This window comes from Dermacentor albipictus, chromosome 1, assembly GCF_038994185.2.
Source record: "Dermacentor albipictus isolate Rhodes 1998 colony chromosome 1, USDA_Dalb.pri_finalv2, whole genome shotgun sequence".
Classification (NCBI taxonomy): Eukaryota; Metazoa; Arthropoda; class Arachnida; order Ixodida; family Ixodidae; genus Dermacentor; species Dermacentor albipictus.
In genome coordinates, this window is record NC_091821.1 from 516,312,333 (window position 1) to 516,339,538 (window position 27,206).

At 45.6% G+C, this 27,206-nt stretch overlaps 1 protein-coding gene across 2 annotated transcripts in view; it reads left to right on the top strand.

The window, feature by feature from the left end:
* The window catches only part of LOC135912446 (dual oxidase maturation factor 2-like), a 513,017-nt gene that overhangs the window by 472,939 nt on the left and 12,872 nt on the right, over window positions 1-27,206 (top strand). Inside the window, exon 9 of one of the 2 annotated variants that reach the window (XR_010567670.1) lies at window positions 19,882-20,019. Coding sequence is in view for 1 of the 2 variants with exons in the window: in XM_065444889.2 (XP_065300961.1) it covers window positions 19,882-20,069 (188 nt within the window). In the remaining variant the exon portion in view is untranslated. Of the gene's footprint in view, window positions 1-19,881; window positions 20,070-27,206 lie in introns of those variants that run through there. The other variant, XM_065444889.2, reaches the window with a different exon arrangement.

Genomic DNA, 27,206 nt, shown 5'->3' on the forward strand with positions numbered 1-27,206 from the left:
ACGGCACCAGTATAAAGCAACACGCTCCACGCACTAAACAGAAACTGCTGCCTGCTACGACGAGGCCATTGTGTGGACGTCGGCTGCTCTCTCCAATCTGCACTGGTGCTTGTCGCTCGTTACCACACCGCCAGGTGCGACGAAAACAAGCACTATGCCAGTCATCATGTGGTTGAATGTACCGCAAGCGAACCGTGTGTGCGAGTGCTCGCTGATGCCATGTTGATCTTAGCCAATGTGTGGAGCAGATTCTGTACCTCAGGTGAGTGGTATGGTGAAGTGATTGACTGCAACTGTTAGCTCAAACGGATAGGACACTCTGCCCAATCTGTTGAGATGCACACTTTAATCCAAGAAGAAGCACGGACGATGCTGGCCAAAAGTGTTCCGCCACTTTGCCCTTAACCTCTATTTCAGTAGCCCAAAAGTGTACTGGTACCTGGCAAAAACCCTTAGCCTTCCAACAGTAAAAATTGCAGAATAACTCTAATCATGATGTTGTTGTTGGTTATATTGACAGCGGCACTGAAAGGCCTGGTCGTGCAGTAAACTCAGCACTCTTGTTTCTGGTGTCTGGTGTCTGGTATAGTGAAGCAGTGGCTCCAACCTGTAGCTTTAATGATAGGTGACGGCACAGTTCCTTCTGGACCCATTCTGATTTTGCTAAGACAACTAATAAGTAAGGGGAAGGGCTGTGGTCTATGTAAACGCACTCATCTGTGACCAAGCTGCGAACAATTGTGCACTTGGGACAGCACTCGGAGTAACCCCATAAGATCCCCTTTTTTTTAAATGGCTGGGACGAAAAAATGTTTTATTTTTAATCCGTCGCACTTATTGAAGTATACTAGAAACAACTTGCGGAAGTATAACCTCAAGATGGACAAGGATGGTGTTACATGGAAACACGTACTCAGAGTCCACCCATCACCTGAAACTGAAATACCTGCCAAAAAACGCGGAAGGACATTTGAACGAGACTTCTTTCAGCAGCATGAAAACGTTTGCTTCGGAGGTCTTCAGCAACAGTGTGTATTTGGCAATCGAAACCTTCATTGCTTTTAATGTTCTACCTCCTACTGCCCCACACACAGCCAGCTTTGTACAAAGGAAGGACAAGCTATCCGATGCTTTGAACAGCTCTGTAATGCTCTGAAAGAAGCGGAAAATGAAGCGTGCCATCACCTCGTCTACAGAGCACATTGAATGTTTAAAGGCTTGCGTGCTTTGGATCAAGCCCTGGAAGTTTGATTGCCCTCGCCAACCTAGGATTTGCACATGGGCGGCAGTTAACAATCAAAGCAATCTTCTTGCTGTGGCAAGACCTCCACGAATCTTTTAATTTTCAATTCTTGCTAACGCGGCAGCGAAATCAGGATCCACTTGAGAATATGTTTGGGCTCATTCGGCAGCAGCATGGTTGCAATGATACTCCAATTGCCTGCCAGTCTAAAGCACATTGTTGTGTCAAAGCTTTTCAAGCTTTCTGTCAACAGTAACTGTGAGGAGGACAAGGGCTTTCTTTTAACTCCACTTCGGTCGCTGCAACTGACCAACCTCAGCAGACCGATTGAAAGGATCCCTAGCTCCACAAGTGCTACATTTACAGAAGGGCTCACGGAAATTACAGCAGTAGCAAGGGCTGACGTGCTTGAGTAAAGCATAATTTACTATCTGTGTGATATTTTATACAGACATTCCTAAAGAAATGTTGCTGCAGCTCGTCCCACAACCTCCTGAAGGGAAGTAACCAGGACCTTGCAAAACCTAGTCAGGTATTTACATTGTTTAGAGCTACTTAAATAAAGGGCAATGCCCTCAGCCATTTAACTGTGCCAGCTGATGCAGCATACGAGAGGCCATTGTGCACCATCATGGTGTTACAAGTGAACTGTTCTCCATTATAGCCAAGGAGACCGATCATCCACTGTTTTGTAGTTCAGACGGCAAATGGCCTTTTCTGCAGCTCTATGTCCACCTTAGATTCTCTGGCATTTGCGGTTTAAAAACCGGGCGTTAAGCTTCCCAAAGCACCTAAATCTGCTGCCAAAAGAAAACTGAAGAAGCTACAGTAGGAAATTCTCGGGTGTCTTGTAAATCTAAGACCAACACTTTCTTTTTCGCTTCAGTGACTCGTGGTTTTGGTTTTATTATCTTTGTTAGCATCCCGGCCTTGTCAAATTATTCCATTGGTGCCAAGTATCACATTTCCTTTTCTAGGAATATAAGCTTTTTCGTTGCCCATTCTTGTTCGAGACGATTCTTCCTCCTCATCCAAACGTACAGAACAAGCAATCCTTGCTACATAGCATTTGACTTGTTCGTGGCCTTTAGTGCTTGCAAAGTGGAGTGGCTTTCTATTTGCGCGCAAGATTTCTCATCCCCATACTGAGTTGCTATTCTCATCCAGAATTTCTCTCCTTGCTTGAAAGACTGGGTTTTTGCCAGGTACACCGAGGCGATTGCGAGTTTTGCTGCGATGCTGTCCCTCTTGGTCGTTGTTGCCGTGTTACGTTTCTCGGATGTGGCGGCCTGGTCAGTTGCATTGGGCAGCAGTCTCTCGAGGTAAACACCTGCTCCTGCAGCCCGCACAGCGACATGGACTCCCAATTTACACGCGCCGTGGGCGAATTGTGCTTGCGGCCTTCCTCTGCGGCTGCGACTTGGCATGAACGAAGACCAGCATACGTGCTTGCATGGTCTGAAGTGAATGAAGTTAACAGCCACGTGGGTGGAAAGGCCCGCAAAACTGGCTGCCAAAGGTGATGCCCACGAAACAGGCGATGCACATATTGGGTTAAAGCGCGGCACGAAGTGCGAGCGCCACTTTAGCGGCCCCCGAAAGAACAAAAAGAAAGGTGCATGTTGGATAGGAGTTGAACGCTAAAGTGGCGGGTAGTCCACGTTGCTGTGTTGGCTGCGGCAGCAGATGCTTGGTTCACCCGATTGCTTTGCGATTCAAGTTGCTCATCTTCAACGGCAACAGTCGGTTCAAACAGGTGGGACGCTCTGTCCAATCTGTTTCCACTGCTGGTTGTCGCTCGTTACCAGACCGCCAGGTGCGACGAAGGCAAGCACTATGCCTGTAGTCAGACGGCTGAATGTGCCGCAAGCGAACCGTGTGCGCGAATGCTTGGTGATGCCATGTTGATCTTAGCCAATGTATACAGTAGATTCTGTACTTTATGTTAGTGGTGTGGTGAAGTGATTGATTGCAGATATTCGTTTAGATGCTGTCCCTCTTGGCCGTTGTTGCTGTATTACCTTTCTCGGGTGTGGCGGCCTGGTCAGTTGCATTGGGCAGCAGTCGGTCAATTTAAGCACCTGCTACTGCAGTCCGCACAGCGACGTGGACTCCTAATTTACATGCACCGTGGGTGAATTGTGCTTGCGGCCTTCATCGGCGGCCGTGGCCTGGCATGAACGGAGACCAGCATACGTGCTTACATGGTCAGAAGTGAATGAAGTTGATAGCCACGTAGGTGGAAAGGCCCGCAAAAGTGGCTGCCAAAGGCGATGTCCACGAAACTTACGATGAACATATTGAGACAAAGTGGGGCACGAAGTGCGAGCGCCGCTTTAGCGGCTCCGGAAAGAACAAGAAGAAACGGGCAGGCTGGCAAGGAATTGAACGCTAGAATGGCGGGTAGTGCATGTGGTTATGTTGGCTGCAGATGCCTGCGTCACCCGATGGCTTCGCAATGCAAGTTTCTCATCTTCAACGGCAACCGTCCTTTCAAATAGGTGGCACGTTCTGTCTAATCTGTTTGCGCAGCTGGTTGTCGCTCGTCACCAGACCACCATGTGCGACGACGAAGTCCCGTTTATGAGCTCGCGTTAATGATTCCAGCTCATGTCGACATGCAAATTTTATTTCTGTTGGATGAGAATGTACATGAACACTGCTCGTCTTCTGCCGATAAAGTAGCACGTTCTGTTCACTCACTGTGGCTTGTTTGTATGGGCGTCAGTAGAGGCTCTTTGGTCTCCTGGCAATCAGAGCGCAGCGTATACGCGGCAGCCGAGGCATCGAGGCATGCCGCCTAGCCAGCAGGGCGAGCACGGCGCGCACGAGCGGATACAAGCGTACACGACCGGCGAAAAATGGTCATATTGGATAATGCTATAAAAAAAATGCATTTCCACTTTCGTTTTAGCAGCGCCATCTGACGTCCACCTAGGTAAATTCCATGCGCGGCCGCTGCTTATTTTCGAACCACTGCGGAAGGTACAGTTTCCCTTCGCTAAAGTTGGTTCATTATTCTATGGTTGTCCGTCCAGCGAGCAGCGAGGTCCACCGAAGGGAGATCGTCCGTCAGCCATCGCGCGTCGCCGTGAAAGTACGACAGTCGTTCGTCATTCATTGGATATAACAACAAATGCTCCATGGTAAGTGAATTCTCACTTAGGTGCACATCCTGCGTATATGACATGCTATCGCCAGGAAGTCATCGCGGCGCGTAGCCGACGCGATTGACAACGCACTAGGCTAGCGCGCTTGTCTCTCGGATGTCAATCGAAAAAGCCAGTCGTCGCGATAACTGCGTGTGATTGTATCGCTTGCCGCTATCTGTAAGAGCTTTGCACATAGCAAACGTTTCCAGAACCAGGGTATGTTGAACAAGACGCGAGGCGAGAGGACGCTTAAAATGGTTTGTTGACCAGGCCTTAATTCCGAGCCTATGCGGAGCATGCTTAGCGTGCGTTTTGTGTGTTTGAATTTATTCAGTTTGGCAGCCTATACTGTGTACGGAACGCTGTTGAAATAAGGAGTCATATAACAGAAGGCGCTATTTTGCTGGCGGCATACTTTCGTTATAAGCCGCGCGCTTGACGGTGTCTCGCCCAGGGGTAATCTGCGACCACTGAAGTTACGTGCAGCACAAGTGCACGCTGCAAGACGTCAATTGGGCGCCTTATATTGAACTTACTGAGAACGCATGAGGAATTCATGTTTTATGCTGAATAAAGTATAAACCCCATGTAAGCGATCTTGCGCGCGAGATCTACAAGCGATGCGATGGAGATGGCTGTCGCGTTCGCTCGTCGCCTACAAGTCGTACTCCGTGCGAGCGACGATTTTGAGCGACGCCTCCCCGGTGTTGCCGGTATGGGGGCTGCAAACACGCGTCGAAACTATCGTGAGGTGTGCTTTAGTAATTTAAGTTGATGTATTTTACTGTAAAAATAGCATAAATATTTCGGAAGGTCTTGCAGTACGTTCTTATCCTTGCACGTATAAAAATTCAATCGTTTGCTCGTTCCACACGACAATCGCTAGTATTTGAGCGATGTACATCTACTTCCGCCTTCGCGCTATTGGCTAGTCGCTCATAGCGCTTCCTGGTGACGATCGACTATGTCAACATTTCCAGAACCGAGCGATCTCCTCAAGCGACGGTCCGTCGCTCGTCGCCGTCGCGCACTAAATCGCTCTCATTGCGTTTAGTCCTAAGATTGAACTGTTTTTGCTCCTGTATTGAAATGGTGTGATTGTATGTCTGATTTTGTGTCTCCTGTTGCAGTTTTCGAGCATGGTGCCAATCTGCAAAGGTGCTTATGTCTACGAACTCGGTGAATTGTCAAGCAGCGAGTTAAGCATCGGCATTGAATATAACGGCTGCTCTGTGAAATTACAATCGCAGAGCCGCTTTGCATACGCTCATTGTTTAGGACATGCCTGTGCAGTTGCTACTTTGAGTTGCCGTTTCAGAGTTATGTTATATGAACAGCTAAATCACCCTTCCTCTGTGGGTTACAAGCGTAATGTGTGCATCTTGATACTGCATGGCAGATCAAAATGTGTTTATCGCTTTAATAGTTTTAGTAGAGGAATAAAGTATAAAAATAAAATGTTGTTTTTATTCCGTGTTACCAGTCATCTGTCATACACAAAACAAAGAGTTGGTCCAACAAACTAATAACTGCGGTCTTACTGTAACTTTTACATGCCTTCAAGAATGTATAATGCTAATTTTCAAACAGCAGCAGTAGTCGAGTCTGTCAAAAATGAACTCCATTGCACACCTCATAAATAAAAAGTTCACGCCTTTTAATAAGCTTAGACGCAGGCTGCAGTGAACTTTCTTGTTATTATTGAAATCTGGGTCAGCTTACCATAACAAGCCATGTTGCCCTTTCTTATAGGCACATCCAGTCATATCCGTTGAACTGGAGGACCATATGTTAATTCCTACTGAGCATCATGTTTGCAGATGTGATCCTCAAATGATGGCTTGAGCAGTGGCACAACCAGAGATGGTGTGGGAGGCACATTGAGCACGTGTTTAGGATGTGTCACAAGTGTTTGCGACACACCAGTCTAATGACAGACCTGTTACATCTGACAGTTACCAACATTCTATTTATTAGCAGAAGTATTTTAACATGGGTGCCGAATGACGATGAACTGTCAATTATTTCTTTTTTGTTTACGCCTAAAAGTGAAGTTAGTTTAGCAGTTGACTGTTGCAGTCATTTAGATGTTCGCATGCATTTCAGTAAGAACAATAATAGCTAAGACTTTCTTTTAGTGCCGTGACCTTGACTGTCTTGACGTTGTTTTACACCATGTCCTCGTGTTGACTTTTGCACACTATATTTTTCAGGCACCCGCTTTATGTAATGCCAGAAGGCAGCTGCAATGACACAAGGATGTCGAAAACCCAGCCCAGCGCGACTTCACATAGTGCAGAGGAGCGCACTCCAGAGAACCAAAATACATTGCGACGCAATTTGGGCAGGAAAACTAAAATGTAGGTATAGTGGGTGTACCATTTGACTAAATGTCAACAAAATCAAAATACAGTATGTCACACCAAGATCAAAATTCTCGCGATCTCTAGGCAGTCATTTTAACATGGTATATTTATGTAATTTCTCTGATGGTAAAGTCAAAATCAAGTATGCTCTCTGGAGACAAACACATAGGATAAAATGTCATTGAAAAGTTAGAAATGTGTTTTAAAAAGCTGTTTAGTTGTAAGAAGTGACTGCTTTCTTTCTTGCCGCTCAAGAGATATATCGAGGTGATAAAAAAATAGTGGTACAATGAAATTGCATATTTGCTCAGTGACATGATACCTACTTGCAATGTGCACGGTGCCTGTGTTCACTATAAAAGGCAACAGCTCATGCTTCGTTAGGTGCTTACATACATTTAATAGCTTTAGTAGCTTACATTTAACAGCATGTGAATGCAAGGGTGCAAACACAAACCACTGTGATTCGGTATTTTAAATGCTGACTTGAAGTAGGCAGATTTTCATGTCTTCCTTTTTATCTATGTTTTTACACCTAATATTAGAATAATGGATTCCTTTGAGGTCCCAGAAAGGGGAAGCATTGGGGGAAGAGAATCCCACGTTTAATAAGCCATTATCGTTTACGTGCGTGCTCATGAAACCAGTTCATTAGAACCGCTCGTGTCTCCCACAGTGAAAGCAAGGAGCAATGAAGGCGTTTCACTGCATTCATTGTGGTGCACACCTTATGTCTTGAAGCCGGAGAGTCACTTGGAATTGAAAATTATGTGAAAATTTTTAAATTGTGGTTTCTCCAATCTACTTGCCAAGCAAGTATGCTAGTGGAGGTAGAGATGCGTTCAATGCAAAGTACTGAGAGTATCTGAGTAGAACACTTGTTCATCAATTGGCGATGGTGAACATACAGTGTTAAGAAAACGCCCCTTAGTGTCATTGCTTCTGTAGAAATAGTTCTTCTGGACTTACGACAAAGTGTAGTGAGGCGATGTATTAATCGTCCTAGACACCTATGTACTTGTTTTGAGACGAAGATTCTGTGAAGTGCGATAATTTTTCTTTAGCGCATCTTAACCAGTTCAGTAGGAAAAACGCTTTGGTTTCAGGTAGTTGGTTCGTTGTGCAAGTATATGCATAGTTGCATGCAAAATCCACGTGCATGGAAAGGATGTGTGAAACAGGATGATGCCATTCTCAGTTTGTTTTGCTTTGTTGTCATTTTCGTGCACTTGCCTGACTGTACTTATGCTTATGTCGCCTTTGATGCATCATATTCATCACATATGATTTTTGGTTCACATCTGAAGGCATGCTATAATTTAGTTAGATTGCATATTCAACGAGTCACAATAATTGATTATGTAATTATGCAAGCTGCTCCTCAGAAATATAGCATTGTTACCATAATGGAAATGAAAAGCTACCATATATCACAGGAAATTTGATGCGCAAGATTTTAATGCCAATACACCTTGAAGTTTTATACTCAATTTTTTATTACAATCCGGAATTAAAAATTGAACTTTTTTTCGAACCTGCATATATATAATCTCGTACTGACCATCGGGTTAAATTGAGCGTTCCACACTGTCGCACGAACCTATTTTTTATTCATTTATTCCTAAAACTAACAATGAATGGAATCATCTGCCGGCCTCAATTGTTAACATAACCGATACATCTGCTTTTAGAACTACTATTGAAGAATACTTTTGTTAATGCGCACTTTCTAATTTTTTCTTGTTATTATTACACCCTGTTATCTGCACATGCTCTGTATTTCGTTCCACTCCCTTCTGTAACGCCTTCGGGCCTTGAAGGTACAATAAATAATTAAATAAATAGATTCGCTACAGAATAGATAATATTGTAAATTAAATTTTATTTATTTGTGAGAGTGTAACGGATGAATCCCAACAGCACCAGGAAACTGCTTTCAGGAGGAGGCCAACCGAATAGGAAATATAATACGCCTCTGTACCGGTTTGAGACCGGGCAGGGTATTGCTGCAGAACCACGACAAGACACACATAGAAACAATGGGGTGCAGCCCATACATGAATAACTTTATGTGAATTATAAGCAAAGCGAGCTAGATCTCTGGCCTCGCATGAGAATATGCAACACATTTCTAAATGCACTGTACTCTCACTCAGGAACATCCATACGCTTTACAGGAGGTTATCAAATGAGCTTCTGTCTTAGAATATGGCACACAGAAAAAGTTTCTTGCACAATTTATCTACGTTACCAGCCCCATGCTTAACAGCTCATCTGGTAACCTCTGCCATATAAGTGCACGCATTTTGTGCCAGAAATGTGTTTGCTGGCCAGTAATGTGGCACATATTTCTTTTCATAGTGTCAATAGTCTGTGAGTTTGCACACGTTTGTTCTGTTTAATTTCCATTGTATACTTTATTTTTGAAAAGAAGGAGCCAAATGAAATGAAATGATATTTCTACACTGTCATACTGATCAAACTTTAGAGAATAAACTTATGTTTAGTTACAAGATGTGTTCTGAAGTTCATGGGCATCATTGTAATCTGATTTTATGTGTGTCAGTATGTTTCTCAAATTATTATTCAATTTGTCTTGTGACTGATGAATAAAGATTTTCACCTTTTACGAAAAAAATTTTTTAATTTGAGTAGCTCGGCAACTACAGATTACATCCCATTCACCAAGCATAAGTACAGAAGCTGCTTATGAAGGAATCAAATGCTTCCCACATGTAAGTATTGTGAATCCCTTCAAACCTGCCATGTATATACATCGTGCTTTCACACTATTGGGAAGAGTACTAGCACGCTGTTCTGAAGGAGTACAAACGCTCTCTTTGGGGCAGTAGGAACACTCGGCTTGGAGGAGTAGAAGTACTCGGTTGGGAGGAGTGGAAGCACTCGGTCTGTGGGAGTACTATGACGCCTGTGGGCAGAGTATTAGCACTATGCGGAAGAGTACTAGCACTCTTTGTGGGGAGAGCACTAGCACTCAGTGGAAGAGTACTAGCGCTCCCTTGCCGGGGAGTAACCAAACTCTGTCAGGAAGAGTTGACCTACTCTCTCAACGAAGGTCGTTCCACTCTCGCAAAGAGAGGAAAATAAGGAACAAGCAGATACTCCCTCAAAGAGAGTGCCCGGAACTACCTTTGTTTCTAGAGTGTGCCAAGGAATCTACGCACTGCCTTGTCGATGGGTTGCGGGAACATTGTGATGGCAGCAGTCTTCTGCGGGTCGGGGCGGACTTCATATTTGCTGATGACGTGGCCTAGGAACAGAAACTCATCGTAAACAAAGCGGCACTTTTCCGGCTTCAGAGTGAGCCCTGACGACTTGATGGCCTCTAATACTGTCGCACGCCACCCAAGCTGATCTTCGAAATTTCCGGCGAAGACAACGACGTCATCCAAGTAAAGACACACGTCTGCAATTCCAATCCTGCTAACACCGTGTGCATGACGTGCTGAAACGTTGCAGGCGCTGAGCACAGTGCAAATGGCATGACTTTGAACTCGCAGAGGCCGTCTGGCGTAATAAAGGCGGTCTGGCGTGATGAAGGCAGTAGGAAGGCACTCTAGCTGTTCTTGGGCACTATAATAAACATTTGATTGAATAATTATTGTTGTAGTAAACAATTTTGCTTTTTAAGTATGTACTAGTATATTATTTCAATGCAGTAGCTTTTGTGCAATAAAATAATATGCCACAGCAATTATAGCGTGCCTTACAGAACAAATTGAATGTACTTCTCAGTCAAAACATCATAGCGAAAATAACCTATTTATACATTTATATATATATATATATATATATATATATAATGTTATAATATATAACATTATATTATACATATTATATATATATTATATATACTATGCGAATGAGCTGTCCCCATACATTCGAATAAGCGCTTCAATAGAACGGCTTGGCAAAGGGCAACGAGAGACACCTAATAAAACCCTTTGATTCTCACGCCTATATTATTATTTTCTGACGGTATGTCATTTCATTATTGTCCAGAAAGACAAACTTGACATGTTGAAACTAGTTACAATAGAACATTACCTTTACACTCTGAAACCTTTTTATAGCAATAGACTCGATGTGACGGCCTCCCAATCAACAACCTAAAATAATAAGTTAGGGGCTCCATGGGCAAGATTTGACATTATCAGGAATCGGGAAGAGACAAGCTACGAATTACGTTAATTTTAACTATCCAGATTTTTTTTTGCGTGTGTGAGTGCTGCAGATGTTTCAATTCACTTTTGCTGATTTTCTCGGGATCCACTTTTTCAGATTTCTTTCATGCACCAGCAACAAGCACAATTATATTGACACGGATACTTTATCTGTATCCGATGACTGTATTTCACCGGCTAAAGAATTTTAAGCGCTATCACTCCGCGCAGGACGCGCGTGCACGTATCGGAAGGTTCGCGAATGTTATCCATGGTTATGTCGGCAATTGTCTGTTGTCGACGAGCCTTGTAGAATCTGATTGCGCAGGTGACAGGAATTGTGTAGTACTTTCTAGAAGGCGCCGGCACCAGCGAATACGCTGCAACTTTCGACGAATGATATATCAAAACCGACGCGTTCAACCTGCAAATGAGGTTTTCGACGATCGCCGACATTGCTCACCGCTATTCTTGCGATTCAGTCTGCAGCATTTTTCACCGTCACTAGAATACGTGGGAATATTTCTAACATATTGTTTTTCAATTCTTACATAGTTGGCTGTGCAATGAGCTGCCAGAAAATGAAATGGCACAACAGCTTTTGATATGATTTGGCATCGTCGTGCAGGTGTTTGCAAAGCGATCTTACGGATGGACAACGCGCGAGCGCGATCGCTGATGTCGATATCTCCTGCACTAATGTTACTTCAAAGATCAAAAGAAACTGCTGCGGCAGGCATACATTCATTAATCAAACATGTTATTTTTATATCTAAAAGAGCATACAGACCACTAACTTATTGTTTCAAGCTTAGTTTACAGCAGGCTGTTTTAGGTCGGACTTGGACGGTTGAAGACAAAAAAGTCCAGCAGCAGTGCGCCGCAGCCGAAGAGCGAGCTTTGGCGCGCTTCAGAGCTTGTGTCCAGCGGTTGCGTGCCCTCTTCCTCCGACCAACGCGAAGCAAAGTGTTCGCTTATCACCGCGTGCCAAAGCTTACCGACGCGTGGTTGGGTATTTACTCTCTTCGCTCCTCCTCCAATGCCGCCCCAGTACGGCGGCAATAAGAGCACCAGCTCAGTGGCGGTACATCTCGATGACATGCTGCTGCCCAAGCCGAAACGCATAGTCGCCGCTGTTTGCCACTGCGTGCACCCCCCCCCCCTCCATGCCACTGCGTGCACCACCCTCCATGGTGGTGACCACGCGAGACCTCTGGTTGCCGAAGCGCCGGGTGGGCATCAGCGGACCACCGAGCGCGCTTCCGAAGCCGAAACGCAGAACCACCTTCAGTTGACTCGCTAGCAGCGTGTCAGGCCTCGGTCACTCGCCGCCATCTCTTCGCCGCGCAACGTTCCGCGTACGCGCTGCCTCCCGCGACCTCCCGGTATACGAAGCAGTTGTGGCAAGTTACGCTCCCTTTGCGGCGGCTGGTGCGAAATGTTCCGCACGAGACGGATTGTCCGAAGCTCACAGGAGGATTATATTCTAATATGAACCGTCTGTGAGCCCTGGACATAATAAGTAGTTTAGTAAACATAAATAATTTTATATAAACAGTTTAATCTCCGCCTTTCTGAGTCGTGAGCGAGGCAAGCGGTGGAAGTCCTTCGCCTGCCGCTGCTGCTAAACTAGCTGCGCGAGCACAAGCTCAGCGCCGTAACGCCAGAATCCAGACATGCGCTATGCTGAAGCAGAAGCTAGGCGTCGCCACCAAGAAGACCACGAAGTGCGTGCCATCGAAGCAGAATCGGTGGCACAGAAGCCGAAACGGTTGCGGCTATGCGTTTCGACTTGGCCAGCAGCACTTCATCGAGACCAGCCGCCACCGAGCCGGCGCTCTGATTGCCGCCGCCTGGCCGCCGCACAGGGGTGGCATTGGAGGAGGAGCGAAGAGAGTAAGGGTCGCGCCGTGCGCGAGAGATGGCGCCGGCCTGAGCCGGGAGATATGGCGCGCGTTGGCCCCGGCTATGGAGCTTGTTACGGCGAGGGACAACGAAGAGGCACAACAGCGACGCAAAATGCAGGAACGTGGGCTAGCGAGCTGCGCTCTAAAACAATTGTCGCCGTCTGTTATGTTGCCCTTAGTTGTTCCGCAAGTTTATTGATGATCTGAGGTCGTATAACGTAAAACTATCCCAATATATTTTAATCTAATCATCATCATCATCCTGGTTACGCCCACTGCAGTGCAAAGGCCTCTCCCATACTTCTCCAACTGCCCCAGTCATGTACCAATTGTGGCCATGTTGTCCCTGTAAACTTCGTAATCTCATCCGCCCACCTAACTTTCTGCCGCCCTCTTGTACGCTTCCCTTATCTTGGAATCGAGTGCATAACCCTTAATGGCCATCGGTTACCTTCCCTCCTCATACATATCCTGCCCATGCCCATTTATTTCTCTTGATATCATCGAAGATGTCATTAACTCCCGCTTGTTCCCTCACCCAATCTGCTCTTTTCTTATCCCTTAACATTACACCCATCATTCTTCCAATCATATTCCAATCTCCTGACGTCAAATTTGCGTAACCCCCGGCGCAAGCATTGGGTGGTCACCCGCAGGGTTGTCTCAACAAACCAATCAAATGCTCCCCTCGTTCAAAGGAGGTCACTTTTGTTCGCTTGAAAAAACGAATAACATTGTTTGCACTGAGCCGCTTGTCTTATCCAAGTGGCTAACAAGAGGCGAGGAGCATGCTCAAATAGAGAAGGATTCGATGGGGCCTAGCCACTGCACTAAATATCGATGACCGGATGAAGAGGGTGGTGCCCACGTCTGCGATTGGTCCGCTTTCTCTTACTTAGCTTGCGGTGTCTCGTCGACAATCGCGGTGGCGTGCAGCGGAATCTTAAGAATGACGCTAAAACGGGACCTCAGCAAAGAAAAGTTGGCAGAACGCGGTGGTACACGTGCTGAAAGTTCACGAAAACCTTACACGGCCACGCAAAATGTTTTATTGCACGCAAATAAACCCATGCTCCCCGGCAGGGGCGAATAGCCAGTGTCGGAGCGATCGGCGGCAGCCATCTTCTATTCCTTTGGGAACGGGCCAGCCTGCGGATATTCAGAAGAAAATTCAGTTTTCCTCGGCATATTAATACATTTTTAACGCGTACGCGTCACTTTGACGCGGTAAGTTTTTGCGCTTTTGTGACGCTGTGCGAGAGGCAGGTGAAGTCGGTGCAGCCCGAATCTTTTTTACCAATAGCCGAGGGCTAATGACAAAAAGGCCTCGAATCAGAAATAACTGTTTTTCTTTTGTTCGGTCAAATTATGCATAATTAGTGTGTACACGTCATATCAGATGGGGAGCTATCGCGGTTTTCGTGACGTCGCGTGACAGACAGATGAAGTGGGAGTGGTCGAAAAAAGGTTTTGACCAATCACGATGGGCTGATTGCAGAATTGGAATAGAAAAGTTTGGAATAGTTTCACGTTATAGCGCCCCTGCATGACGTTACTAACTTTTTTTTGTTAGTAACCCAGCCCTGCCTTTGTTTTGCTAGGTAACTTTATTATTCCAAACATTTGCTGGAAATTCCATCCATTTTCAACATTAGCCAAAAGATTTCTTCATTTCTGCCCAGTCTTTTCACTTGCGCATATATGAGAGCCTAGAAGGACACCTTGATCTAACGCCAACATTCCCTGCCGGTTGCTGAAATCTCATGCAGCGCTTGTCTGCGTCCTTTCGCCGTCCTGTGTCCAAGTTCGCGCTCTTACACGTCATGGATCCGCACCAACTAGCCCGGTCGCTTACCTCACTACAGTCTCATCCTAGCCTCGTGTCAAATATCACCCACATGCCTGCTTTAAGCAATGAGAGTTTACTCTCGTTTACAATCAATATATAGTTTCCCAAAGCTGAAAACAAATCTAGAACCTTATGTAACTTCAATAAAGGTAACATTATTGCTATAAACCAGTGCTTGTGCACATTTCTTGACACGATTTTGGAATATTTCGACCAGTGAGACGTTCACTTGAATTGTAACATGTTCATTTCTGGGAATAATGAACTCGCAAGCAGGTACATCCCCTTAGGCACAGTCACCTCTAATCGCAAAGCGCTATGGTACAACACCTATACTAAATGCTTCTCAGGCAATAAAAAATATGGCTGTATAGATCAGCCAAAACTACTTGGAATGTCGCTAGGTAAAGAACTTAAGACGTTGCCTGTTAGTCGTACACAAGTGCGCTTAAAAGCGCCAAAGGCAGATTCTGCTGTAAGCATGTGCCATCAACGCTTTAAACATGTACTAATAAAGTTTTGCGCACTACAAACCCCATCGACAAAGGTGACGTTAGCTTATTCGATCACACAGGTAACACCATTCCATCAATCAAAGGCTCCTGAACGATTATTCTGAAAATTTTTCTGACACTTTCAATGTTTGCTTACCTGCTGCAAAATTTTACAACCATTGAGTAATATTTCCAATAATAATTGACCCTGCCGGTGTAGAGGGCATAATTATCAGTACCAGATTTTAACCATCACCTGACTGCGATTTCATTAGCCGTTCTTAAAAAGCGCTGCTGCCTAATCCTCAATAATAATAACAAAGTTTTCGAACATTCGCCTGACACAGGCTTTTACGGGCTGAGTGGAAAGTCGGCAAGGTGATTCTACTACATAGGTCAGGTAAAACGCATCCCCCAATTACCTATACTATACTATACTATTGGAATATGAACCTGGCAACGTTTAACGCTAGAACGTTATCTAGTGAAGCGAGTCTAGCAGTGCTATTGGAGGAATTAGAGGGCAATAAATGGAATATAATAGGGCTCAGTGAAGTTAGGAGGCCAAAAGAAGCATATACAGTGCTAAAAAGCGGGCACGTCCTGTGCTACCGGGGCTTAGCGGAGAGAAGAGAACTAGGAGTCGGATTCCTGATTAATAAGAATATAGCTGGTAACATACAGGAATTCTATAGCATTAACGAGAGGGTGGCAGGTCTTGTTGTGAAACTTAATAAGAGGTACAAAATGAAGATTGTACAGGTCTACGCCCCTACATCCAGTCATGATGACCAGGAAGTCGAAAGCTTCTATGAAGACGTGGAATCGGCGATGGCTAGAGTGAAAACCAAATACACTATACTAATGGGCGACTTTAATGCCAAGGTAGGCAAGAAGCAGGCTGGAGACAAAGCAGTGGGGAAATATGGCATAGACACTAGGAATGACAGGGGAGAGTTATTACTAGAGTTTGCGGAACAGAATAATCTGAGGATAATGAATACCTTCTTCCGCAAGCGGGATAGCCGAAAGTGGACGTGGAGGAGCCCGAACGGCGAGACTAGAAATGAAATAGACTTCATACTCTGCGCCAACCCTGGCATCATACAAGATGCGGACCTGCTCGGCAAGGTGCGCTGCAGTGACCACAGGATGGTAAGAACTCGAATTAGCCTAGACCTGAGAAGGGAACGGAAGAAACTGGTACATAAGAAGCCGGTCAATGAGTTAGCGGTAAGAGGGAAAATAGAGGAATTCCAGATCAAGCTACAGAACAGGTACTCGGCTTTAACTCAGGAAGAGGGCCTTAGTCTTGAAGCAATGAACGACAATCTTGTGGGCATCATTAAGGAGTGTGCAATGGAAGTCGGTGGCAACTCCGTTAGGCAGGGTACCACTAAACTATCACAGGAGACAAAGATCTGATCAAGAAACGCTAATGTATGAAAGCCTCTAACCCTACAGCTAGAATAGAACTGGCAAAACTTTCGAAGTTAATCAACAAGCGTAAGACTGCTGACATCAGGAAGTATAATATGGATAGAATTGAACATGCTCTCAGGAACGGAGGAAGCCTAAAAACAGTGAAGAAGAAACTAGGAATTGGCAAGAATCAGATGTATGCGTTAAGAGACAAAGCCGGCAATATCATAACTAATATGGATGAAATAGTTCAAGTGGCTGAGGAATTCTACAGAGATTTATACAGTACCAGTGGCACCCACGACGATAATGGAACAGAAAATAGTCTAGAGGAATTCGAAATCCCAAAGGTAACGCCGGAAGAAGTAAAGAAAGCCTTGGAGATATGCAAAGGGGGAAGGCAGCTGGGGAGGATCAGGTAAGAGCAGATTTGTTGAAGGATGGTGGGCAGATTGTTCTAGAGAAACTGGCCACCCTGTATACGCAATGCCTCATGACCTCGAGCGTACCGTAATCTTGGAAGAACGCTAACATAATCCTAATCCATAAGAAAGGGGACGCCGAAGACTTGAAAAATTATAGACCGATCAGCTTACTGTCCGTTGCCTACAAACTATTCACTAAGGTAATCGCAAATAGAATCAGGAGCACCTTAGACTTCTGTCAAGCAAAGGACCAGGCAGGATTCCGTAAAGGCTACTCAACAATAGATCACATTCACACTATCAATCAGGGGATAGAGAAATGTGCGGAATATAACCAACCCTTATATATAGCTTTCATTGATTACAAGAAAGCGTTTGATTCTGTCGAAACCTCAGCAGTCATGGAGGCATTACGGAATCAGGGTGTAGACGAGCCGTATGTAAAAATAGTGAAAGATATCTATAGCGGCTCCACAGCCACCGTAGTCCTCCATAAAGAAAGCAACAAAATCTCATTAAATAAAGGCGTCAGACAGGGAGATACGATCTCTCCAATGCTATTCACCGCGTGTTTTCAGGATGTATTCGGAGACCTGGATTCGGAAGAATTGGGGATAAAAGTTAATGGAGAATACCTTAGTAACTTGCGATTCGCTGATGATATTGCCTTGCTTAGTAACTCAGGGGACCAATTGCAATGCATGCTCACTGACCTGGAGAGGCAAAGCAGAAGAGTGGGTTTAAAAATTAATCTGCAGAAAACTAAAGTAATGTTTAACAGTCTGGGAAGAGAACAGCAATTTACAATAGGCAGCGAGGCACTGGAAGTAGTAAGGGAATACATCTACTTAGGGCAGGTAGTGACGGCAGATCCGGATCATGAGACAGAAATAATCAGAAGAATAAGAATGGGCTGGGGTGCGTTTGGCAGGCATTCTCAGATCATGAACAGCAGGTTGCCATTATCCCTCAAGAGGAAAGCGTATAATAGCTGCGTCTTACCAGTACTCACCTACGGGGCAGAAACCTGGATGCTTACGAAAAGGGTTCTACTCAAATTGAGGACGACGCAACGAGCTATGGAACGAAGAATGATAGGTGTAACGTTAAGGGATAAGAAAAGAGCAGATTGGGTGAGGGAACAAACGCGAGTTAATGACATCTTAGTTGAAACCAAGAAAAAGAAATGGGCATGGGCAGGACATGTAATGAGGAGGGAGGATAACCGATGGTCATTAAGGGTTACGGACTGGGTCCCAAGGGAAGGGAAGCGTAGCAGGGGGCAGCAGAAAGTTAGGTGAGCAGATGAGATTAAGAAGTTTGCAGGGACGGCATGGCCACAGTTAGTACATGACCGGGGTTGTTGGAGAAGTATGGGAGAGGCCTTTGCCCTGCAGTGGGCGTAAGCAGGCTGATGATGAGCCGATTTCACTTAATAGCATTCTCTGTAAAATTTAGACCATATTTTTTTCTTGTCTCGTTTGGTTTCTTGAATCACACTCGTTTGTGCCCTCGCGTGCAGCACAGCTTCAGAGAGACATGCTCTTGTGAAGCGTAGCTAGTACCACTCATGCATAAACTCAGAGTCATCCTTGATCGACCCTCATTCGCAGATAACACATCTTAATATTTTCAAAAGCATTTGATAAGGTATGCTATAAACTACAACAAGATAAGCTTCGTATTCTAAACCTACATAGGACGTTACTTACGTGGCTTGAGGGTTTTTCAACTAACTGCTCCCATTAAGTTACGATCAACATCACTGACATAGAGCTTAACAGTGTTCACTCTGATGTCTCGCAAAACTCGCTACTTCACCCTCTTCTCATTCTTATTTGCATTAATGATTGACTGTTCTCCGTTTTTTATCACATATTCGTTTGTTTGCTGACGACTGTGTAATCTTTCGGCAAATGACACTTGAATAACCCTTTAACTAGCTACAAATGCCTTGGTGTACATATCTGTAGCAACATCGCCGGGTCTATTCACTATGGTAGAAGCTAGAAGCTAGAAGCCAAGATCATGCTATTCACTTCACTTACGTCGCAAGCAACACTAACAAATATTTGGGCTTTCTTCGTTAAATTGTCAATAACTGGTGGATGCGCGAACAAGAGCGACATCTGGTGGTGCTTCAAGGTGGCTTCCTCCGATTTCTTGCTCATGCTTCCTGTGCAACCTCCCCCTCTGCTTTTCTCATTGCGCTTTTTCGGCTCTCACCGTATTTGATCCTGCGGTGCGCTCCGCGTTCGCTCTTTCATCTCTCGCTATGCTCGTTCGCTCGGTTACTACGCCGAGGCAGGCCAACGCAGGAACGGGCACCTAACAGCTGCGCACTAAGAAAACTGCCAAACGCGTATTACTGCGCTGCATGTTACTGTGACGCCGGTTTCGGCAAAAGTTCCCTAGAGAATGGCGGCTACAAGGGAGCAAAGGAAACCGTTTTTGGAACCACTGTGCCTGTGTATAAAAAAAGAAGTAGCTTTTCCTTCAGCTTCGAGTCGTTTAGGATCAGGCCATGTGATATGCCTTTGTTTGCTTCGGTAATCACGCATTCTAACGGAAACGAGTGTTGGAGCGCTACTCTGGATATTGTCAAATCCGGTAATGGCAGCACTTTGAGGTAGAAAGCAGCCCTCCGAGTCCATCAGAGCTGACAAAATAGCAAACTTGACAATATGGCCAAATTTTGCCATGTAAAAAAAGCATCTTTATTTTCCATACGGTGGATACTCGGGCTTTCTCGTGCATTACGCTGTACATGTAAGGTGGAAATACTGCTTGTTTGTGCTTTGCACCACCATCAAGTTTATCAGTGATTTCTATTTTACAGGTTAACGTTGAGGGCGGTGAACCCGTGGCTGAGGCAGCGTCCTATCGTTCAACGGGAATTGTGAATGGAGCTTACGAAGACAGCGACGACGGAAGCATCGTTGTCCACGGAAAGCGCGCCGTGTCCCTGCACAACTTTGGGAAGTATGCGGCCAAGGAGGAGCGACGACGCAGCTTCGCACCCACCAAGTGCGTTTTCAGCTCTCAAGGCCGGCTTTCCAACTGCATAGGATTTTTGCATATTGTTTAGTTTCATAATCAGTTTTATGCAGTTTTGGTACGAGTCATCAAGCTATCTCTTACGAGCTGTTCTAACACGTGCAATGTTGGATTATAAGACCTACGGTGCTTGGTCACCAGACCTCTTTCACCACCAAGCTAATTAGAGTAGATGAAAGGAGTGTCCCCATGGCTAAGGAAGCCTTGGCCTTACGCACGGACCACGAGAAGAGGGTCAAGAAGAGTGCTAATGTTTCAGTGGGTGAGCTTGGTCTTGCCTGAGACTTGCGATCGCGTGACTTTCATTAAATAGGTGCACTGCCTATTTATGAGACAGTATATGATAGCCCTACAATATAGTATAGTGACCGATGCTAGCTTCCCCGTAAGAACTGTAAACTGGCGAGCGAAAGACGGGGAACCGAGGAAGCTGAAGGGAGAAGAACGCCTTTGTTTATTCCTCCTGACTCGTAGCACGGAGACCTCGCGTCGGAGTGTGCCAGTTATAAGCTCTGTTCGATTAAGGCGCATGGTGCAACAAACGAAAAAGGTGGTGCGGGTCGTGGTGTGTCGGGCTGCATCCACAAGGTTCAAGGACACTCTGCACCGTGGCGGCACCTTGCGTTTGTTCACCTTGTTCAGTCGAGCACGGGGGCGCATCTCGGGGAATCGAAAAGCTTGGCTCAGTGCGCCCTTCTTTGTTCCAGAGAAACTTGGCTGAATCGAACGAACCTATCGAAGGCGGCCAACAAAGACGACGATGACCGCTAGAGGGCTCCCCCTCCCCCCCGCTGAGAAGAACGGAAGTAATGCGGAGAGGGCATTCTTAGCTGCCGAGCGCTAGGGTGGAAAGCACATGCGCAGCGCCAGGAGGAAGTGAAGTGGCAGAGAGAAATGGCGAGTTGTCTCGGTTTGCGGGCTTCACCGTTTCAATCTCACCACGACACTTTCGGGTCCGTTGTCGGATACCGTAGCCAGTTGCGGATCCAGGCACTTGCTTAAGGGCTTGGGGGGGGGGGGTGGTAGGGTGCCCTTACTTTATTTTATTGGCTTACTGGTAGCACAATAAAAAATTAAATTATGGGGTTTTACGTGCCAAAACCACTTTCTGATTATGAGGCACGCCGTAGTGGGGGACTTCGGAAATTTTGACCACCTGGGGTTCTGTAACGTGCACCTAAATCTACGTAAACGGGTGTTTTCGCATTTCGCCCCCATCGAAATGCTGCCGCCGTGGCCGGGGTTCGATCCCGCGACCTCGTGCTCAGCAGCCTAACACCATAGCCACTGAGCAACCACGGCGGGTTGTTAGCACAATACTCCCGCCATAATATATATACACCGCTGGATCTTGTTAACAGTCATCCCACCCATTTGTTCTAATCAGTTTTCTCGTTCATAAAGAATTCTGCCAATGAAAGCTTTACGGTGGCCACCCTTCAGATAGGTCCATAATTTACTGCGCTAAGTCTCTAAATCGCTGTTATTGGTTCTCGGTGTATTACGGGGAGAACAAGCACTTTGTCATTATTAGAATGAGCGAGCACTCATCTTGGGGCCCTATAACGTAATAGCTTCCAATATGTTTTTATACCAATCTTCTGACGTCAAATTTGCGTAACCGCCAACGCAAGCATCGGGCGGTGTCCCGCAGGGTTGTCTGGACAGAGCAATGAAACGCTGTCCTCGTTTATAGGAGGTCACGTTTCTTTGTTTTAAGAACGAATGGCATCGCCTACACTGAGCAGTTTGTCTTATCTAATTGGCTGACAACAGGCTAGGAGTACGCTCAAGTGGAGAGGGATTCTACGGGGCCGAGCCAGTGCACTGAAAATCTAACCGGATGAAGCGGGTGACGCCGGCGTCTGCAGTTGGTCCGCTTTCCGTTACTTTGCTTGTGGCGCCTGGTCGAAAATCGGAACGGCATACAACGGAAGTTTAAGAATGCCTCCAAAACGAATCCTTAGCAAAGAAAAGTTGGCAGAACGAGGTCGTAAGCGCACCGAAAGTGCTCGAAAACGTTACACGGCCACGCGAACAGCTTTATTGTATGCAAGTAAATCAATGCTCTCCGGCAGGCGCGAGTAAAAATTAACTTATAGGGTTTTACGTGCAAAAACCACTTTCTGATTATGAGGCACGCTGCAATGGAGGCCTCCGGAAATTTCAACCACCTGGGGTACTTTAACGTGTACCTCAATCTAGGTACAAAGGTGTCTTCGCATTTCGCCCCCATCGAAATGTGGCCTCCGTGGTCGGAATTTGATTCCGCGACCTCGTGCTCAGCAGCCGACACTATAGCCACTGAGCAACCACGGCGGGCGGCAGGTGCAAGTAGCAAGTGCCTGAGCGACAGGGGGCAGTCATCTTTATTCGTTTCGGAGCGGGGCAGCCTGTGGCTATTCAGAAGATAATGCAATTTTGTTCGGCATATTGATGCATGTTTAATGCGTACACGTCATTTTGACGTGGTGATTTCTCGCGATTTTCTAACGCCGCGTGACAGGCAGGTGAAGGGGGTGTCGCACGAAAACTTCACCAATAGCCGAAAGCTAATGGCAAAAAGGCGTCGAATCAGAAATAACTATTCTTCTTTTGCTCGGTCCAAACATGCATAATCACTGTCAACACGTCATATCAGATGGAGAGCTTCGCGGTTTTCGTGGCGTCGCATGACCGACAGGCGAAAGGGGGAGGAGGGGGTGGTCGTCCAAGCATAGTTTTTGACCAATCGCGGAGGGCTTATTGCTGAATTGCAATAGAAAAGTTCGAAATAGCTTTATGTTATAGCGCCCTTGGTGCGTTTTAATAGATGCTATATTAAAGTGATGTATGCGCTGAATGGAGTGCGAAATTATTATATAACACACAGAGTGTTACAATTATGAAAAATATTTTATTTTTGCCCAATAAATGATATTCGTGCATTTTTTTTCATTTATTCATTGTCCTACATAACTATAAGACATAGCAGTTACCGAAAAAGTTACTCGTACATGGGAGAACATAAGTCTAAAACCTGAAAGCAAAAACAGCATGGAAATTTTGCTAGTGCTTGTAGCATTTTAGTGACAAGATGACATTATGCAAATCACGCCCGTCGAAGGAGGTTAGCGCAGTCAACAAAACTAAAACAATGGTAGCATTTTTATGCAAAAGAGTTGCAAATGCAAGATCAGTTCGATGTCTCAAATTCGTAGTGCAGAATGTTGGAACGACATACATATGAAACATTCGTCCCACCTTAGTATTCACTATAAACCCTACAAAATCAGCATTGTGGCAGCGCAAAAGAAAATCCCTCTAAAACTCGACAACATAACTAAAATAGTGATTATACACCTCACAACAAGCAGCTCGGGGAACAAAACACACGTGCCATTTAGCTACGCAACCCCACTCTCCAGCTGCAATTCAACATGTATGTCGCATTTGACTGAAATTGAAAACAGACGTGAAGATCAGAAAAACAATGCGAATCATCGTTGATTTACGCCCGAAATATATAGGTATCCCCTTCCTCGAAATCGAAAATCAAAGAGAGGGCACGTGAGAATACTTACGCAATGAAGCTTTATTGCAGATAAAAATATAAAAATGTCAGTTCATGTGTGGTGTTTCTATTTTACACTATACTGTGTAAAAACAATACAGAAACAAGATTCATGGCAATAGAACTAGAACGCCAGCTTGGTATACTTTGGCAGTTGTATTTAAAAGTCCGCTTTAAGGGCCGAATAGCAAGCTAGAATTACACCGAAAATTTAAACTTACAACCTCCATGTAGTCCGTTGGCGAAGCGATTGATAACTTTTTCACTCTCACCAGGGATGCCCCTTTGCGTATGTAGCAAGGCTAGGCTGGTCACGCGTGGTTCACTCATCTGTGATCGCAGCACTGGTCTTAAGCGACGCAGTGCGGAGAGACCTTTAGGCATTGGCAACGCCGACAGGCCAGTATTTGCACAAGTGCCGTAATAATCGCAAGGAAAATGTCACCGTCGCATGTGTAAAGCGCTCAACAGCAGTAGAAGGGATGCCCGCTTCGCTTTCGCACTTTTGCGCCACAGTTGGGCTTCAATCTGACTTATATGGACATGTCTTCCAATATCTCAGCCATACCGCTTGGCAATCTCCCTTTCTAGTTGGACGGCATAAAGACGAAGAGTCCGCAGAGCCGAAAAGTGTCTTCGTTAAACCTTGACTTGAAGTCTGCCAACCGAGTTGTGCGCTGCACACCTGGAGAAGCACTCTGGAGTGTTCCACCTGTGGTGGGTTCTGGTTCAGCCGCGAGCGCTCGGCGACCGTCTCCCGACTTGGAGACGGTTCTGTCGCCTCTGCCCGTACGATGGTCATCAACAAGCGCGGTGCCAGCTTCTATACGCCTGATCTCTGTGGTAGCCACGATTGCGTGTCCATTGACCGCCTACAAGCAGCCATCAAGTCCCATACACTTGTATGGGACTTGATGCTTGACCGACCACGCCATCCCTCCCAGCCCCGTTGCCGCTACTTCGTTGTATTCTCCGCCCCCTTCCACGGCTACAACCTACGAGCGTTCTTTTGTATCCTTCAGACTTCCGACTTTCACCGGGCTTCTTCTCCAGCCGAGAGCCTAGATAGCAGCACCAAAGAGAGAGAGAAAGAAATCACTTCATTCTATTACAAAAAATGGCCTCAGTTCAGAGGGTCGCTTGCGGCATGCTTCAGCGCTAGGCCGATAAAGTCCGCAGAAAAATCGTTGGTCATGAAGGGTCGTTGCGGCGGTCAGCCACTCGGGCGAAGGGACAGGTGGGAGTGATGAGGGTTTGGGTAAGGGGCGTAGTTTTGGAAGGCATTGCCATAGGATGTGCGCTGTGTTGGCAGGATACAACTCACAAGGGCTACAGTCAGTAGGTAGGCCTTGCGGGAGGTGCTTCCGTGCCGGAGTGAGCAGAGTGTTCGTATGAGCTTGTCGGTTGACTGTGCCCTGCTGCCTTGTAGTGTCTTGGTGTAGCTTACGGTATACCCTGCGCTCGTCTCTAAACGGGTGCAATTGTGGCGGAAGCGTTGGTGAGAGGAACTGATTTGGTCGGGGTCTGTTGGGAGCCTGGAGTATCACATCCCAGGCAAGCTAATTAGCTCGTTCATTCCCCAACATCCCCTCATGAATAGGAACCCAGACAATCTCTACTTGTCGATGAATGCATTCCTGTAACTTTTCTGTTTTATGTTTAGGTAAGTCGCCATGTACGAGTTTTCTGCGTGCTGACAATGGATCATTGGGAGCTTTCGTTGGGAGATAATGTATTTGTGCTACTACCGCTTGTAGTTCTTCTGTGGTCGTATCAGTGTCTGAATTCACTGTGCATTTTCCGAAAGGTGTGATTCACCACTGCTACAGCAGCGCGTTTGTCTTGAACGATAGCATCTGTATAGTAATACGTGCCATGTGGGTTGCACCCTATGTGTCTTTTGTAGTATGCTAATCTTTGTGTCCGCCTAGTCTTATTTATCACAGGGTGAATGTGTCTGCGGAGTGGTGTCATTTTCAGAAGTGGCCTAGTTCGCGGGGAAAGTGATAATGTGGCTTGTGGGAGTGTGGGTGATAGTTGAAAGCCTGCACTTTAAAGTATGTGTCTACCCTGCGCATTCTGTCGAAGTCGGAGTTCTTGCGTTCGTTTGTGTGGCATAATTACTTCGGTGAGGGTATTGTGACATCCTATGCCAACGAGTAGTTTTGTGCCCATGCTGACGGGGAGTACCAATGCTAGTTTGGTAGCCTTGAGAATTAACGCATCCATGCGTGCCGTATCTTGCTTGCGGAGATTGGTATAAGGCGAATGGTATCGGAGTCTGGATATAAGTAACGCGTCACGAAGACGTTGCACGCCTGCTTCTTTTAGTCCACGGTTTCTATTCGATACCCTTCGCTCTCCTTGTCTGTGCAAGCGTTGTGTTGTAGCGGCGGGGCCACCGTCTCACTGTACATCGAGCCTCAAATAGTTTGGCTGGGTTATGGGTGTGTTCTCCCACATCATCTTGATGCATGGAGGTTTCCACCTGACGTTATGTAATAGGAGAAGTGCTGATTTTTACGGAGCACATGGAAGCCTAATTTTTTTCCGCCACCGCCTGAACGGTGTTGAAAGTCTGTTGAAGGGTGCCTTTTATCATACCTGGGGATCCTCTTTTTATCCAGATGGTGATATCATCGGCATAAATTGCGTATTTGATGTGTTTAACTTCTAGTGCCTTGTGTATTCTGCACATGGCTATGCTGAACAACGTCATTATTTATTATTTCTTTATGCTGTACTTCCAGTAAGGAATTTTATCAATGTGGCAAAATAATAAGAGGCTCGTGTGAATTGCTTTGAAGAACATGTAAATAATAATAATTGTACTTATAATTATTACTAATTACTTAATTACCTCAATTATCTAATGACTTTATGAATATTATACCTTCGCAATTTTCAGAAATGGTTACACGAATCTATTTTATCCGCCCCACACGCAAAGAAATTCAAAGTTGAGAATGAGAAGCAATGTCTTTTTACTGCTGCTATGTAAATCTCTGTCTTCAACTCGTCTCGGTTCCAGCGACGAATTTTCACGCTAGCTAGAATTTTATTATTATTTCTTTAAAGCAAGCCGTCATTACGCGGCCAGACGCGGCAGATCACTAGCGATGGAAGCAGTACAGCCGCTATGCTAGTGAAATGACGCAACTGAAAAAATTCACCGTCGTTAAGCACATTCGCTTGGTGTCATCTATGGAATGTTGAAAGCATAAACTGGCTGAGATTTTGTTATTGTTGTTATTTAATTAAAAGGAACCTGCTTAATGCTGCTCACGCAAGAGAACCACCCCGCTCGCAAATATTAGCGCCGTACAATTTGAATCGATAAACGGCCCAGACTGGAATCGATGCCTATGATCTACTGCTTATCGATCGCCAGAAAGGCCTTAAAGCCTTTATTCAAGTAATACAGCACAGACTTTAAACACAGAAGTCTAATAAAAACAATAACCTGCCGATTTTGTATGTTCTATGCTTGTCGGTTATTGTATCTACATTTATAGATAAAATATTTAGCCGCGTCGGCTAGCCGAAACGTACGA